Genomic DNA, 16,765 nt, shown 5'->3' with positions numbered 1-16,765 from the left:
AGGGTTGGTTATAATTAAAGGACTTGGCGGGTAGATGTTCAATAAAAAATTAAGTTTGCTAAGTTGTTCATTTTTATCAAAAACTAAAACCATCTGAAATTTATACTGTAACTAAAATTATATTTTGGATGACTCACGATCTTATAAAGGCAGGAAATAAAATTTAAATTGGAGAAATTTAAATTGGAGTATGAAGACAGACACGTTTACAGAACAGATGCTCTTATTTGTAGAATCTGACGAACGTACAAATGAAACTTTTTTCAACTCATGTGGATAATTAAAGTTTGAAAAACTCAGCCATAACTGGCCAATGACTTTCGCGGTTGCGGAGTGGCCAAATATTGATATTCTTGAGCCAGAGTAGGCAGGACAAACAGCAAATGATAAAGATCATCTGTTACAGACAGGTTACATATGGACAGAGTCTACCATAATCATGAGTAAATTTATATTCTCAAAAATGTATAAAACCCCTGATAGAAAACAGAAGTCTAAGTTGAGCAATAAAAGAAGTTATATATAAAGGTAATCTAAGATTCAGATATGATTGGAAGTCCAGATATAGTTGAAGATGTAGGAAGACTTGGAGGCTACTTGAGTGGAGGGATCTTTCATAGTCGGAACGCCAGAGATAATCAGAAAAGTTATTTAGAAATTCATCCATTTTTTCAACGAGCGACACAAAATATAAGTCAAGCTCCATTTGCTCCGAGTTACTTAGCGTGAACATATCTTTGAGCTGGAGAACCCAGTTATAATATGGGTTCCAATCAGGGTTTAAGGACATTGCCTTTAATTCAAGAAAACATCTTTTAGGATACCTATAATCAGACATACCCAGCAACCTCGACAACCATCTTAGCGCTGACTTAAATAAATCATAATATAACTGTAATCGACCTGTCTTTAAGCAGAGAGCAAAATTAGACGTGTGTTGGTAAGCCTAGTATTTTCTTTAAGAAAAAGGACTGTAATTTATCGACTGAATTAAAATACCTTAAGGGGTGAAACCACTGTAGAGCTCGGAAGGATAGGCATATTTTGAGAATTTGTTTTGGCTTCATAAAGAGATCAATCGAAATTTTGTAGAATGAGATTTATAATACTAATAATAAAATACAGAAAATATTTTTTTCAAATTCGTTAATGAGAAAATAGCGGCCGCGCTGCATTTCTCCATCTGCGCCTTTTTAAGGTGTCCACGGCCGGAAACCTAAATCCCGCAATTTTTTACCTGGATCGAAAAACAAATTTTTTTTCGATTCTATAGAACTGCAAGAGATGTACGTCGGATTTTAGCAATATATTGATTTTTTGCGACATGGTGCGCTCTTGAAAAAAAAACTTAAAAATTGCATTTAAAAAATCGTTACAAAATTGTTTATAAAAAAATTAAAAAGAATTAAAAAGGACCCCGCACAATTTACATTAAAATCTGGACCCGGACAAATTGGCTGAAATTGCAATATAATATAGTTCAAAGCATCCTGATAAAAAAAATCCTAATGGGTACTCTTCCTAAAAATCAAAAGTTTTCGAGATAGGTGGGGCTAGACGCGAGAAATATGACCAAAAGCGAATCTAATATCCCGCTTGAAATTTGAAGATAAAGTGCAGATTTTTCAATAAACTGTGATCAGTATAATCACTGACAATACTAGAAACACTGGTAAGACAAGTGGAGTTAATAAGACAACAAAATTGCGTTGTCCTGATAATAATAAACGAAATCATGGCGCTGTCCTGGAAATGTAAATACTGTTCGAAATATTAAAGGTGGAAGACAGTTCAGTCAACGAATACAATACTGCAGATCAGTCCAATTATTAAACGAAAAGCCAGTCCAGCTACTAAAGTCAATTTAATGGGACTGCCCTGGCAATGTGAAGATTTTTCAAAATAATCAAAGCAAAAGAAATTTTGGAATAACAAAGATATTTTGTAGTCCAGATAATTAAGACAAGAATGTTGGTAAGTCTTGTCTTAACCGACTGGACTAATAACATGTCTTGTCTTAATTATCTGTACTACAAAATATATTTGGTAGTCCAGAATGTCTTTTGCCTTGATTATTTTGAAAAATCTTCACACTGCCAGGGCAGGCCCATTACATTGTCTTTTGTAGCTGAACTGGTTTTTCCTTTGATAATTGCACTGATCTACAGTCTTCTATATTTTGAATGAACTGTCTTCCACCTTTAATATTTTGAACAGTATTTATATGGCCATGACAGCGCCATGATTTCGCCTATTATTACCAGGATAGCGCCATTTTGTTGCCCTTATTATTTGGACCGGTCTTACCAGTGTTTCTGGTAGTGTCAGTGATTGTGCTGATCACAGTTTATTGAAAAATCTGTACCCCATCTTTAAGTTTCAAGCGGGGACATTAGATTCGCTTGTGGTCATATTTTTGGCGTTCAACCTATGTCAAAAACTTTTGATTTTTTGGACTCGTATCACGTTGAAGAGAATTTTCCAGAAAGTTGTGGAAAAATTCATCAGGAATCCCATCTTTGCCCGGCGCTTTATTATATTAACATTTCAATACATGCATTCTTTCATTGTCAGTCGAAGGAGACCGCAATCTAAATCTGCTGACCGCTGCCCAAAACTCCTTTGGTTTAATTATTACAAGCCGCTAGTGAGTTCAGCTCTGGATATCCTTATTGCCTCTTCTTGGACCTACATAACTCCACAAAAGATCTTTTGATTTCTAGATATTTCGCCCCCTTCGTGTCGGCAAAACTCGCTCTTTTAAAGACATTTAAAGATTTTCTAAACATACGGCGCGTGGCTCTACATTCTTTATCATCCCAAGGTTGCTTCCCTGGAGTATGCCATTTAGTCTTTGCAAATAAATTCAACTTATCTGCGACAGGTGAGATTTGGTAATTGAATTATTATTTAGGGTATTTATTTCGTGTTGCGGTACGCTGAGTTCTCAGAAATATACATTTCATGCATATAGTTACATTTGTTGTTTTCATTCCAAATTACTTTACTATACAATAAAAATTAGTCTCTATTTACATTTGTGTCCATCTGTATGAAATACGAAATATCAACGCGAACCGGAAGGTGGTCGGATGTCGTAGGCAACTGAAGAGCTTTAAAATTAGAAATCAGGTCGATTGAGTCAATGTTACACGCAACAAGATCGTTAAAACTCATAACCTGAAACCCAAGACAAATATAAATGCCCGGAAAATCTTTAACGAATCTCCCATTTAATATCATTAGCTAACCACTCTTAAGAATTTCAACAAGAACCTCCTTTCTTGCGTTGACCTCAGAATACAATGATCTTCGCTTATACAATGCTGCAGAATTTTCGGGAAGGCATAGCCCTTCCTGGTCATTTAGGTTGCTGATACGAGCATTAAAATTGCCTCCTAACAACATTGGTGAATCTGGATAACCCGATATAACCCCGGAAAGGTCTCCTCAAAAATGTTCTCGAACAACATAGCCTCCATAGATGGTTTAAAGTAAACATTACCCACAATAAATTGAACTCCCCTCCGCCAACATTAACCAAAAATACATGTAGGGTAAATTAATAATATTTTAAAGTTGAATACAGATTTGTTTATAAAAAATGGTTAACCCCCACTAGGCATTACTTACAATAGCGGTGTGATCAGGGATCCAAACAGGGGATTCTAAATTCGGTAAAGTTATCCATGTCTCGCACAGACAGATGATGTCCGAGCTGAGTACATAACTTGAGAGACCAGAAAAAGTGGAAAGGCCGTGAGCATTCCAGAAAAAGATGCGAAGAATGCTACCCTTAGGACATTCAGATATGAAATTCTGATTAGCGACTTCTTTTCCTGCTGCAAGTTGCTAAGTTTTACCAGGCCTAATAGGTTTTTGACTCTTAGACTGAGGCTTCTCCGACTTTGAAGCAATTATTTCTATAAAGGAGTCTAGGGAGCTATTCGATCCATCTGTTACGCGCTTTTGTCGTGTTTAGGAAGTTGCTTCTTGATGAGGATTGATTTTCAGTCGAAATTTGTTCATTTCCCTTTTCTTTTAGAAGGGATTCGACATCCGGGTGAGAGGGCTGATGGTCCTCGAGCATAATACTGCTGCCCTTAACAATCACGTTAACAACCGCATTTTTTAGTTTGGTGACAGTGTGGCATAAGACTTACCTTTCTTGTCTTTCCTCTGGTGATCTGTCAAGCATGATAGAAATATTCAACTCTTTGAAAGCTGCGCGTTTGTTGAGAACCTCCTGCTTCCATCTGCCAGAACTGAAATGCACAAGAACGGGCCTACTGCCTTGCGTCCTCCCCAGACGATAAATGGTGTCCATGTTCGACTCATTAAATGAGAGACTAGCGCTAGTGAGAATATTGAGAACTAATGAAAAGAGGTCCCTGTTAGATTCCTCATCGTCCGATAGGTTGTGAATCAAAACATTGCAGGAGCGGGCTTGCCGCAGAAAAAAGTCAACCTGTCGCTTGCGGGAACCACACTTTTCCTCTAATTCCTGATGACTTTCTTTCAGATTTTTGTATTGTGCCCTGTATGTGCTGAATTCGATCTTTAGAGCATCGAAATCAAACTTCAATTAAGCTGTGCCAGTTTTAAGCAGTTTTACGACCTTTTTGGTTTCCTCTGTGTCGGCTTTGATGGCGTTTAACAATTTCAGCACATTTCAATCGCCACTTATTTTGGTAAATAGTAGCTACTTTGAATGTTGGAGATAAGAGCGATCGATAATAGCTGTCACCCCACACAAGCACCCACACAAATGCGCGAGCACGCACACGCACGCACGCCCAGCGCGCCATGCCTAGACAAATTACGCGCACTAACTGAGGGGCAACACGAAACTTATAAGGATGTCTCTACAAGATCACAAGTTCTTCAGAAAGACACAAAACCGATCAGAATTCTGAAATAAAATCACAAAATCAGGTACAAAAACTTATTCCATCAAGTGTCCCAGCACAAAACCAGCGCGATAATAAACAAAGAAATGAATCTAGCACTTGAGAAACTAGGTCAAATCAAGAAATTCATAGGCAGTATTCAGAATAATTTAGATCGGTTTGGAACAGATTAATATCCGACACTTTCGCTTATACACATATATACATAAATTTTTCAGAGAAACGATTAAAGAGGATACAGAATGATTAGCATGGATACATAGTTTTCCATGACAGGTGACGAGATAAATTAAAATAATTGACTGACGGGAAAACATGCAACAACTAAAAAGATTTGACAAAGCCCTGCGATTATTATTTACAAAATACTTTATTATTTTTATTGAAATAGTATTCATAATTATATAAGTTTCATATAAATTCAAATCCTTCAAATTTCTCATTTGCCACTTTCATTTCAGGCATAAGGATATCACCATCAGTTGTAAAAGCCACAATATAAGTAGACATTCGACCTTGATATTCTTCCGATTTTAATGCGATGATTATCTTCTCATTAGATCCCGGTAAAAATTTGAAACTTGAGAAACCTCTGGTAGGTGTTAATGTACCAATATTTGTAACCTGTATTTCACATGAACTTATTAATGTACATGGCCTTCACTATTTGTTCCTTGCACATGGATACAGGGACCTTTTCTATGTATGTACTTTGCCATATATAAGTTGACTTACCTGTATATCCTTAAAATTCTCATCGGCCTTTAGTAACACATTACAACTCATAGTTTCATCTAGTGTCTCATTATATCTCTGAATCGAACATCTGCGTGGTAGAAAAAACCAGCTCTCATGCTCAGAGCTCCATATTCCTGATTCGTGAATCATGTAACCTAAAAAACAGTACTTTTGTACAACGTTAAGTTAAATGACTGACAGGCTAATTCGGCTTTTTTACAGCTTAAAAATATATTAGGTACATGTAAAAAATTCCTATGTACCTTCCTCCGCCAACACACCCACCAGCGGCGAAATCGCGGTATAGTTTCATCCATAACCAAATTAAGTAAAATATTCTTCTTTATTAGTTCAACTGCAACAGTTTGGTTAAAGCTTAACTCTTTTGTAAAAGTTTCTCAATTTGGATGACATTTTTTTTCTTGACTAAAAAATTTTAACTTGTTGAAAATTCGTCGTTTTGGTAAGAAAATCAATCTTCTGGGTTAAAAGTTAAACTACTTTCTCTTTTTGGTAAAAAATTTATATTTTAGGTTTGGAAATTAAACTACTTTGTAGAAAATTCGTCTTGCAGGTTGAAATTTGTGTTTTTTTTTAAATAAAAATTTGACCTCCTTTGTTAAACATTTATTTGTTTGCTTGCAGATTTATCATGTTAGTTAAAAATTCATTTTTGGTTGAACCTTCAACTATTTTGTTGAAGTATTTATTTACTGAAAAACGATCTTTTTTAGTTGAAAATAAAACAATTAATTTGAAAACATATGTAGGAAATGAATCATTCAAAAAGAGATTATTACACACGGAATTCAACTCACTTACATTATATTAACAACAAAAAATTAAAAATATTTTCGATTTCAGCTTTGTGATTTTTCACAGGGGTAAAATGAACAATTACCGAAAAACGGATTTTGACCATAGAATCGGATTTTGGGGGCGTATGATCAATTTCTCATTTGACACATTTTTAGAAAGACACCCAAATAAATAAATTTTTGTCCTGAAAATTTGGGAAAAGTCCTGAATTTTTTTCCCCACAAACTCTAGACACTCTGTGTAAGTTTTCAAGTATTTTGCTTTACATTGAGTATTTTACCTATCTCTCAGGCTATAAAAATAGCTTTTATGAATACCAAAATGATTTAATTACACAGGAAAATATGGCTTTGTTGTGGGAAAGTGGAGGGTAATGTCCGTAGTAATTTTTTACGGAGATCCGAATCCGGGGTCAGAATTGGCCGATCACGTCAGGGCTTTAAGATATTTGAGGTTATGTACCAAAAAATTGCGTTTTTTAGCTACTTTTGAGGTAATGTACAGAAGACTATATGATACAACTAAAGAAAAAATCCCAAAAATTTTTGTTTCTTCTGTACCTTACCTCAAAAGTAGCCAAAAACGCAATTTTTTGGGTACATAACCTCAAATATCTTATAATCCTGACGTTATGGGCCAATTCTGACCCCGGATTCGGATTCTACGTAAAAAATTACTTCGGAAATGACCCTCTACTTTTCAACAACTGATATGACCCCATTCTTTGCAGGTCTGTGTTATTTATATTACATTTTTACGAATTTTTTGTTTTTTCTTTTATGGGATGCCAATTCATTATTTCTCATGCGGATTGTATACATAGTTGAAATCTTTGTAAATTGTCCATATTTCCCTGCGGCTAAGCAGGATAAGCGAGTGACAGTAACTAAAACCAAACGCGAGGGTGCAATAAAAATAGTTAGAGAATTTCTATCTTTCTCGTTGCTAAGTTTCTCCCTCTAACAGGTCTCGTGTGCTGTTAAAATAGTCTCACAACTGTATAACTTATGACTTACGCCGGTTTTTTTTCATCTAAAATACCTCTACACCTTCTATGTCGCGGTAGAACTACCCTTCTAATCGCTGAATTAACCTCTTCGTTGGCACTGACGCAAAATGCGTCAAAAATTTCCATTTCCTGTGTGACATTGACGCAAAATACGTCAATCTTCTTTTTTCCTATTTAACTCACTCCGACTTTGCATTCAAGTCTTATTCGCGGCTTTTTGGAGTCGCTGAATCCAAATCTGAAGTCAAAATTCGACAATTCAAAGTGGCGGATCCAATATGGTGGACGAAAATTTATATTTTATATTTCTTCGGGTTGAAACGTCAACTCTTTTGTAGAAATTTTGTCTTTTTGGCTTGAAACTTCAACAGTTTGATTGACATTGTTTTTCATTCATGCCTAACAATTTTTTCTTCGTTGAAAATTCAAGAATTTTGATAGAAAATTGAACTTTTGGGTTCAAAATAAACTTTTTTTGTTACATAATCATATTTTTCAGATGAAATTCAACTGCTTTGTAGAAAGTACGTATTTTTAGCTTAAAACTTTGAGATTGCTTTATGAATACGGACTTTTTAATTCCGATTAACAGAGTATATGATCAAAATTTATATCTTCTTAAACAATAGAATACAAAATTAGAAATAACTATAAAAGAAATATTAATCATTCATCGCTGAAACTTTTATTTAATGAAGCCTGTCACTTGTGAAAAGAATATCTATAAGAATTCGCAGAATATTTATTTAAGATTTAAAAAATCTTTATTTTCTAGCGATATACATTTCATCAAACTGAAAACGTTATTCAATTAAAGAGAAATTATGCTCGATAATTCTTTTTAATCTATTTTCACATTGTTATGTTGTGAGCTCAAGTAAATAGACAGCGTATATTATAAAATATATATTTATTTCATAGAGCTAATGAGCTAAGTATTTATAAAGTACGGACACTCGGGTCACCAATATGGTTGACCTAAGACGGTTAAATTCAAACACAACATTCATTTCTCCTTCAAAGTTATGGACGGAACCTATCTGATTTTCGTTTGATTCTATCGGAACTTCTCGGGGTTCCTTGCGTCGGAGATCTTTCCGTTTTCGCCGGAGACCTAATTTTCCTTTCCTTTAAGGTTGAGGGATTTCCCTCAATGACCTTGTGATTGTAAGGTTGAGAAAAATCCCACACTCTTTCACTTGGGTGCTCGGAATCGTCAAAGTGACTTGTTTTCAATTGATTGACATGCATTTTTCTAATATTGTTGTCCAACAATTTTACTAGGTACGTGACGACACGAGGCGATCCATAATTCTACCAGGTAACCATTTAAATGGAGATTTTTTTTTCTATTTCGAGCTCGAACTTTATCATTTACTTCGAAGATACAAGTTTGGATCTCTTGGTTGTAATTTAATTTAACCTTATCTTAAGGTAGTATCATAGAAAGCGGCGTTCTCAATTTGTACGCTAATAATCATACGTAAGGAGCATACGTAAGGACTTTTTTGAGTTCCTATACGACTGTGAAATTACATTTTTAATAATAAGTTTTTTGAGGGTCTGGACCCCTCGTTCGACGACTTCCTTTGATCATGGATGGTAGGGAGGAGAAGTTAAGACTCTTATGTTTTTGCTTTCAAAGTAATGTGCGAATTCTTTAGCCAGCCAAATATCGCAAAACACTCGTGTAAACATTCTAGGATAGACTCAAGATTTGTTAAATTTACCATGCCCACTTCTATCGATTTACTATATTCATCCACTAAGATTAGGAATTTCTGAAGTTGAATGTCTAAAAAATCAATATGAACACGTTGCCAAGGGGCTTCCGCCTTTGACATTGAGAGAATTACTTTTGTTTCGTTATCGTTTTGAGTTAATTGGCAAAGTTTACATGTCTGACCTTGTCTCACATGATCGATTTCTTTACCGGGATTATAAACAATTTTATATTTGTACGATGACAGAATCAGCGACCAACGCATTAATCAAGCAGCTGTCATCTGAGGCAAACTTTTACTCGGATTGAATATAAATTTTAGTGGTTCATGATCCGTGACTAGCAATATTTTTCTTCCGTAAATATAGTTGTGAAATTTGTTTAACCCGAAAATTATTGCTGAAGCTTCTCGATCGATTTGACTATAATTCCTACAGTTTACGTCAGCGTAGAAGACGCAAAAGCAACAGGCTTTCTTGTGCCATCGGCGATTTGTGATAATACCGCGATAACACCATGCGCGCTACTGGCAGACGTTACTATTGTTTTGCGAGACGAATCATAAACGACCAAGGTCGATTTTGCAGAAATTAAATTTTTTGCTTGTCCGTAAGCTTTCTTGCATTCATCAGTCCAGCACCACGTAACTCCATCGCGCGTTAAATTGTTTAAAGGTTCTAAAATGTCTACTGACATTGGTAAGAAACTATGCATAAAGGTTAATAACCCCAGAAATGCTTTTAATTGTGAAACATCAATGGGACTTGGTGTTGATCTGATTGCCTTCACCTTATCAGGATCGGTGTACAACCCCTTTTCGTCTAGTATAAATCCTAAATATGGGATTCTTTTAACGAAAAAGCGATTTTTATTGAAATTTATTTTTACTTTAAATAAGTTTAAACGAGATAAGACTTTTTCTATTGTTTGAACACAATCTGATAGTGTTCATCCTCCGCAGAAAATATCGATCGATAATACTTTGAAATATCACAGGAGCTGAGCCTGAGTGTTGTAATTGTGAGCAATTCTCTACATGATGAAATACGTATTTGACAAATCAATTAGAAAAAACACCTTACAATTTACCACTTCATTGAAAATATCGTCCATGCGAGGAAGAGGATAATGATCGATTTTAACACACGGATTCAAGGTCCCTTTTAAAGCAACACACACTCGAATTCTACTGTTTTTCTTTTGGCGACCACAATTGGTGATGGACAGTTACTGAATGATACCTTTTTCAGAATATTATATTTTTCAAGATTAGTAATTTCCTCTAAAACTTTATCTTTGATAGAATAAGGTATTTCATAGTGTCTGTGAAAAAGGGACTTTGTATTCTCTTTCAATATGTTTGCTTGAAATTTTTTAATTGACTTAGAGTTGTTTTTCTCGAAAATTTTTGGGTATTTTCTTTCCTAATTTTGACGCATTTTACTATGTTAATCGACTCAATAGCTTCACGAGAATTTATTTCTTTATTTCCACACCATAAGACATTTTCACGTCACGCCGTATTTAATATATCTAACCAATTTCGACCCAATAAAGGATTTCGAACAGACGACTCCATTAAAATTAATCTTAAATTTTTACCAACCTTATCCTTGAATACAATATCGACGAATATTTCTTCTTTGACGATAATGATGTCTTTCTTTTTGGCGGTCACTAGACGAAACACGCCGGGCTGCAGGTGGGGTGTTAGAGCACATTAACTGGAACGTTTCTTCTAGAATTAGAGTGAGCGCGGCTCCAGTGTCGATTTCAAATTCGACAGCTTGCGCCCCCTCTTTTTTTGCATTTAACACGCACTGATAAGGCTTTGCCTTCACTACTCACTGATTTCTGATCACTCACAGAGATTTCAATTACACCTATCGACGCTTCTTCCTTCTCGGAACAGCTGGCAAAGAACTGGAATTCGCTGTCTTCTGGTGGTTGTTTGCCTGTTGAGGCGTGATCCTTTTTCGTCATACCTAAGGACTGAGCTGGAAATACGACTTCACTTCTCCTTGACTCATAAGTGTGGATTTTATTTATGACGTAATCGGACAAATCATTATCGATCTCGCATTGATTATTAGCTGCGGGTGTTTTACACATTTTTCAGACATGGCCTATTTTCCCATATTTGAAGCATTCTCCCTCGCGCTCCGGACATTCGACTGGCTTCCAGGCGCTTCATGACTTTCACGACCACGTGGTCACGCACTGATTTGAGGTTAAAATATATAACTTCTGAATTATCTTGAGCATCCCATCCTCGTCGCCAAATATGTTATGTTGGGAGTTCAAGTAAATAGACAGCGTATATTATAAAGTATATATTTATTTGGTAGAGGTAATGAGCAAGAGGGTACACTATATTTATAAAGTGCGGACACTCGAGACCGATATGATTCGTGTCGACACCATGCCAGGAAGGCCCGTTCTCCACCGGTGTGATCACATGATCCTCGTAGTGTTACGTCACCAACATGGCTCACCTACGGCGGTTACATTAAAACACAACACACATGTTTATTTTTTATTAATTTATGTATGGGAATTAACCAATTGTTTCGGTTTATTGATGGACTATGGTCACCTAATTAAAAGAAAGTATATAAGGAAGTGAATCACTGATTCAATTTAAGGCACATCTAATATGGGATTCTCCGACGCACAGGACATTTTAATCGAAAAACCGTTTTGGAGGTAGTATTGGATATCAGTTTTTCGACATTCGATCAACGGGCCGATCGAATCGAAAAAACCGATCCGACCGTAGCAGGGATTAAATGGCGGATTTTCGAGCGAGGGTCCCATCAAATAAAAAAATTCGAACCGGCGATAGCGCGCGTCGAAGTTCGGTTTTCGACATTCGAGCGACGGGCCGATCGAATCGAAAAATTCCAACCGAACATCGCACCAATGGACTGTCGGGTTTTCAATATTCGATCGGTGGGTTAACCGAATCGAATAAACCGATACGAAAATGAACGCTCGTCGAATAAAAAATACTATATTCGATCCGACAAAATGCACATGTCTACTAGCGAATTTTCTTGCAACAACCTTTTTGTTCTTCTGTAAGGATGTCATTCTCGTATCAATGAGAAAATACCTGATATGCAATGATAGCTGTAACACGTTTATAAATTGTTGAAACACCGGCTAACGGTCGAAATTCAGATGGATTTTGAGCTTCTGGTGTTTTAGGCAACATATACCTAGTACCCTGAAGTATAAACCCTTGCATCAGATCTAGGTGTTCGAAGATCTTCTGAAAACTTTCGCGATCTACTTCAAATGGTACACGAAGATATTAATAACGTCTACAACTAGGTGGTATTAAATGGTTTGGAACTTAATCCACAAAAAACATATGCTTTACTAGTTGGATCCTCCACTCATAATCCATCTAAAGTTTCGGATCTCCTTCCACCTTTGTACTTGAACGGTCTTGCTAGTGATTTCTCTGATTCTGTCAATGATCTTGGTTTGATATTTAACAGCACACTTTCTTGGAAAAAGCATGTTGAACTAATATCACACAAAACCGTCAGAACTTTACATCAGCTTAGTCGGAGTAGGGACTCTTTCCTAGAGCTACGCGAATCCCCCTTGTAAAAGCCTTGATTCTCCCTTATTTTGATTATGGATGTGTGGCATATAATGGAATCTCTGATTACCTTAATTGCAAACTTGAACGTAATTTCAATGCCTGCATACTTTTTATCTGTAATCTGTCAAAATTCGATCGTATTTCTAAGTACAGGGAATGAGCTGGTTTCATTACAGTTGCCAAGAGAAGACAATATTTTATGAGTAATTTATTGTACATGATCTTAAGAATTAAAAAGCCTGTTTATTTATTGGAATTGTTCTTGCGGGATCATATGAACCTTCGAGGTCGGCCTGGGCTGCGCGATAGAGGTCATGCCCTCGCAATGCCGGCCCATAGAACATGTTTAATGCAAAGATCTTTTGTCATTAGAGGGAGGTTGCTTTGGAATAAACTGCCGAATAGTATTCGTGATGCACCTACAGTATTAGAATTTAAAAAAATGTTCTCTAAATTTCTAAAATCTACGAGTACACCTCTAGTTAATATAACTCTGTGGACTTAAGATAGTGCTTTCGCTCACTATTATGTTCAGGTCCATTACTTTTTTTATTCACCTTAGTTTCTGGATCACAAGGTGTGATTATGTTATTGTTTTTTCTCTTTGCTACTTAATTCATATGATAAGTTTACCAAACAGTGCCTTTTTAACATCAGATGTGAGTAACTTCTTACTGCATATAATTACATGAACTGAAATACTTTTTTATAACCAATTAACCTCGATAAATGTACATTTGCAATATTAAGCCAGGGTTCTAAAAATATGTGCACTGCACTCTAGATGCTACATCTATGTATATATGTGTGCCTGCAATTAAAAATTTGTCATAAGGAGAACCGCAGGCTTTCGCCCGGAGCGGGTGCTAATCTGGAAAATTGCACCCGCTCCCAGCCTCGAGTGAGCAACAGAAACAATTGTCGAGAATATAAAGTTGCAGTATATGCGGCACGTCAAATTCTCGAAAATGGACTCGATTTCCCTAGGAGCATTTAGAGGTGCGATATTAAGGTTAATGCCGTAAGAGTGACAGAGATGGTAATAAAGCACTCTTAGTGCAGCATTGTGCCTTTGAATCTAGGTCGTTCTCGCGTGACTTGGACAACTAGATAGTATGTGAGCTAAATGCTCGGGGTGTGCACGGCATGCCCTGTAGCTATCATCAGGAATGTCTTGGCTCGAAATGTGGCGACAGTATGCTAAGGTGGAAATGACACCCTCTTGGCATGCAAAAATGAAACCCTCCGTTCCAGACTACAATCCGGGCTATTTCAGGAAAGCAAACGTTAGCTCACAAGACATTGACTGATCCTTCACATTTCTGTGGAAGATACCGTGCATCCTCTTATCGAGGACCTGTTCACGAAAGTTTTTCCCTTGTGCTTTCTTAATCCGGGCTTTCAGGAGTGAGTACTCGAGATAGATAAGATTTGATGCATTTTGCTCACCCCTAATACTGAAGTTTAGTCCGAGTGTTTCAGCAGCCTCCTACGCTGCATTGTACAGAAACGCTTCTTTGCCCGCTTCTTCGTGATTCCTGGCCATTTTAAGAAGAGAGTCTCTTCCATTTGCAACTCTACATACTGTACCCAGAATAATCCTGTTGTGAAGACATTCAAGACTCAATATTCCGTGACGACCTTGACGGCGTGAGATGTACAGTCGCGGAACGGAAGACTTAAGATGCATGCTTTTGTTCATGTGCATAACCTTTCATGTCCCAATATCAAAGGATCTGAGCTCGTTCTTTGTCCATGGAACTACTCCAAATGAATAGAGTACTACCGAGGGCAAGCATGTTCGTTGCAGATACTTTGTTCCTCGCCGACAGTTCGGAAGACCAAATCTGTCGGATGAGACGTTTGTATCTGCTTCGGAGAGTATCCTTTATAGATGTCACATCCTGAATGCGGCTCTGTGGCACGCCCAGGTATGCATAAGTCTCTCTAGCACAAAGGTGTCCTATAGCGCTTCTATCAACGAGCTCAGGATCTTCAGGGATGCCATTAAGTTTTCCTCGCTTCATATAAACCTTGGTGTATTTGTCTAACCCAAATTCCATTCCAATTTCCTTAGTATATCGTTCGACAATCCCTAGAGCTAGATGTAGTTGCTCTTTGTTTTTAGCATAGATCTTAAGATCGTCCATGTAAAATACATGAGTGACCTTGTACTTTCGATCTGCAGGTTTGCCGCACAAGTACCCGTCGGAATGGCGAAGTGCTAAAGATATTGGCAATAATGTAAGGCAAAAGAGGATTGGGCTCATGGTGTCGCCCTGAAAGACACCTCTCTGAAAGGTGACCTTGTTAGTTGTCGCACGATTTTTTCCAGATGAGATAGTAAATCTGGTTTTCTAAAGCGGCATCAATCTCTATGTTCCTAACTATTTGCGGATGAGCCTTTAATATTTCCAAAAGACAGATGATAAATCTATGGGAGGTCGAATCGAAAGCTTTCCGATAATCAATCCAGGCCATCGATAGGTCACGCTGGTAGAATGATGCATCTTTGCAGACACATCTATCGATGAGCAGGTTCTCCCGACATCCCGCTACGCCTTTCTTTGAGCCTCGTTGTTCATACATTTCTTGCCACACAGGTTCAATTGCCCGAACAATCCTATCATTTAGGACAGCTGTGTATATCTTATAAAGTGTGTTCAGACAAGTGATTGGTCTGTAATTCCTCGGGTCAGTTAAGTTGACTATTTTCGGCAGGAGTATTGTGCGCCCTTCTACCTACCACTCTGGAATCGGCTCTTCCGACATTAAATATGAGGTGAAAATATGGGCCAAATGCTGATGAGTTGAAGAAAACTTCTTCCACCAGAAGGTTTTTATACAATCTGGTCCCGGTGCGAAATAGTTCTTCATCCCTCTTAATACTTTTTTCACCTCCTCGGTAGTAATGAGTGGGCATTCTTTATCAGGTGTTATGAGGGCATCACACAACTTCTTGAAGCTATTTATACTTTCTGAGTCTTCGTCCAGTCTATCCTGTACTTCGTAGACTTCTCTCCAAAATACTTTGACCTCCTCTGGTTTGGGTCGGTTTTCGACAGTAACTGGAGGGTCTTGGAAGAGTCGAGATGGGTCAGACAGAAACTCTTGATTTTCTCTGACCCACCTCTCCCTCCGCTCTAGACTTCTCTTAGCGTCAGATAGTATCCGTATTCTTTCAACAATATGCTGTCTGATGATCAGCAGCTTTGACTTATTAAGTGTGTAATAACGGGTCCGGAGTTCATGCGCGAACTTTCGAACCTTGGGGGTAAAATTCCTGCCAGATGTGATGTAGTCAATCACACACTGAATGAGGGACGCGTACTGTCTTGCCCAGCCTATCTTTATGGCAAGTTGGTGCATTCGTCTTTTGATCTTCTGGTCAACAGTTGGTTTTGTTTTACCATTCGCATCGGCCAAAGCTCTCGCTGCACTATACACACAATAATTGATAGCCTAGAGGTCGGATTCTTCGGAAAAATGTCCACGAAGCTCGTCATCCATTTCAGCCAGATCTTTAGGCTTGCGAAAATCATTGGTGTTGACGTTTCTCCGGTTCATAAAGCATCGCTCGTCCTCTATTGCATGCCTGCCCGCGGTTGGTCTTAGTGTCCCATCTCTTTCTCTGTTGCCTGTCTGGGGTTCGTCCATTCTTGTAGAGCCTCGCATGCAAGGATAAGGCTGTGTACTCTGAGAGGTCGCCCGGTATCCCAGAGTCGCCGTTCTAGACACCTCACCCAGGTGCCATTCAGCTTTCGGCACAGTCTTCACACCTCCGCTTCGGGGTCAATTCCTTCAGGACCACCCCTGGACAATTGTCCGGGACTGCCTATTTATTTTTGTAACCATATTCAGCAGAAGCCCTTGGTAAGGGACCCTCTATCCGCAACCCGAGGACGTGTTCGGTGGCTTTGTCATAGTCCCTTCGGTTTGATTCTAGAGGA

At 37.7% G+C, this 16,765-nt stretch overlaps 1 protein-coding gene across 1 annotated transcript in view; it reads right to left on the bottom strand.

Annotated features, from left to right (window-relative positions):
• Positions 1 to 5,261: 5,261 nt before the first annotated feature.
• Positions 5,262 to 16,765, bottom strand: part of LOC117171592 (soluble calcium-activated nucleotidase 1) — a 52,075-nt gene continuing 40,571 nt past the window's right edge. The window contains exons 3-4 of the mRNA XM_033359037.1: positions 5,646 to 5,803; positions 5,262 to 5,534 (exon numbers count right to left, since the gene is read on the bottom strand). Of these exons, the coding sequence (XP_033214928.1) occupies positions 5,322 to 5,534; positions 5,646 to 5,803 (371 nt within the window). The 3' untranslated portion in view covers positions 5,262 to 5,321. The remainder of the gene's footprint in view (positions 5,535 to 5,645; positions 5,804 to 16,765) is intronic.

Source organism: Belonocnema kinseyi, chromosome 4 (genome assembly GCF_010883055.1).
Source record: "Belonocnema kinseyi isolate 2016_QV_RU_SX_M_011 chromosome 4, B_treatae_v1, whole genome shotgun sequence".
NCBI classification, from domain to species: Eukaryota; Metazoa; Arthropoda; class Insecta; order Hymenoptera; family Cynipidae; genus Belonocnema; species Belonocnema kinseyi.
Note: the sequence above shows the minus strand (reverse complement) of the source record. Positions and strands in the feature narration are given on the sequence as shown.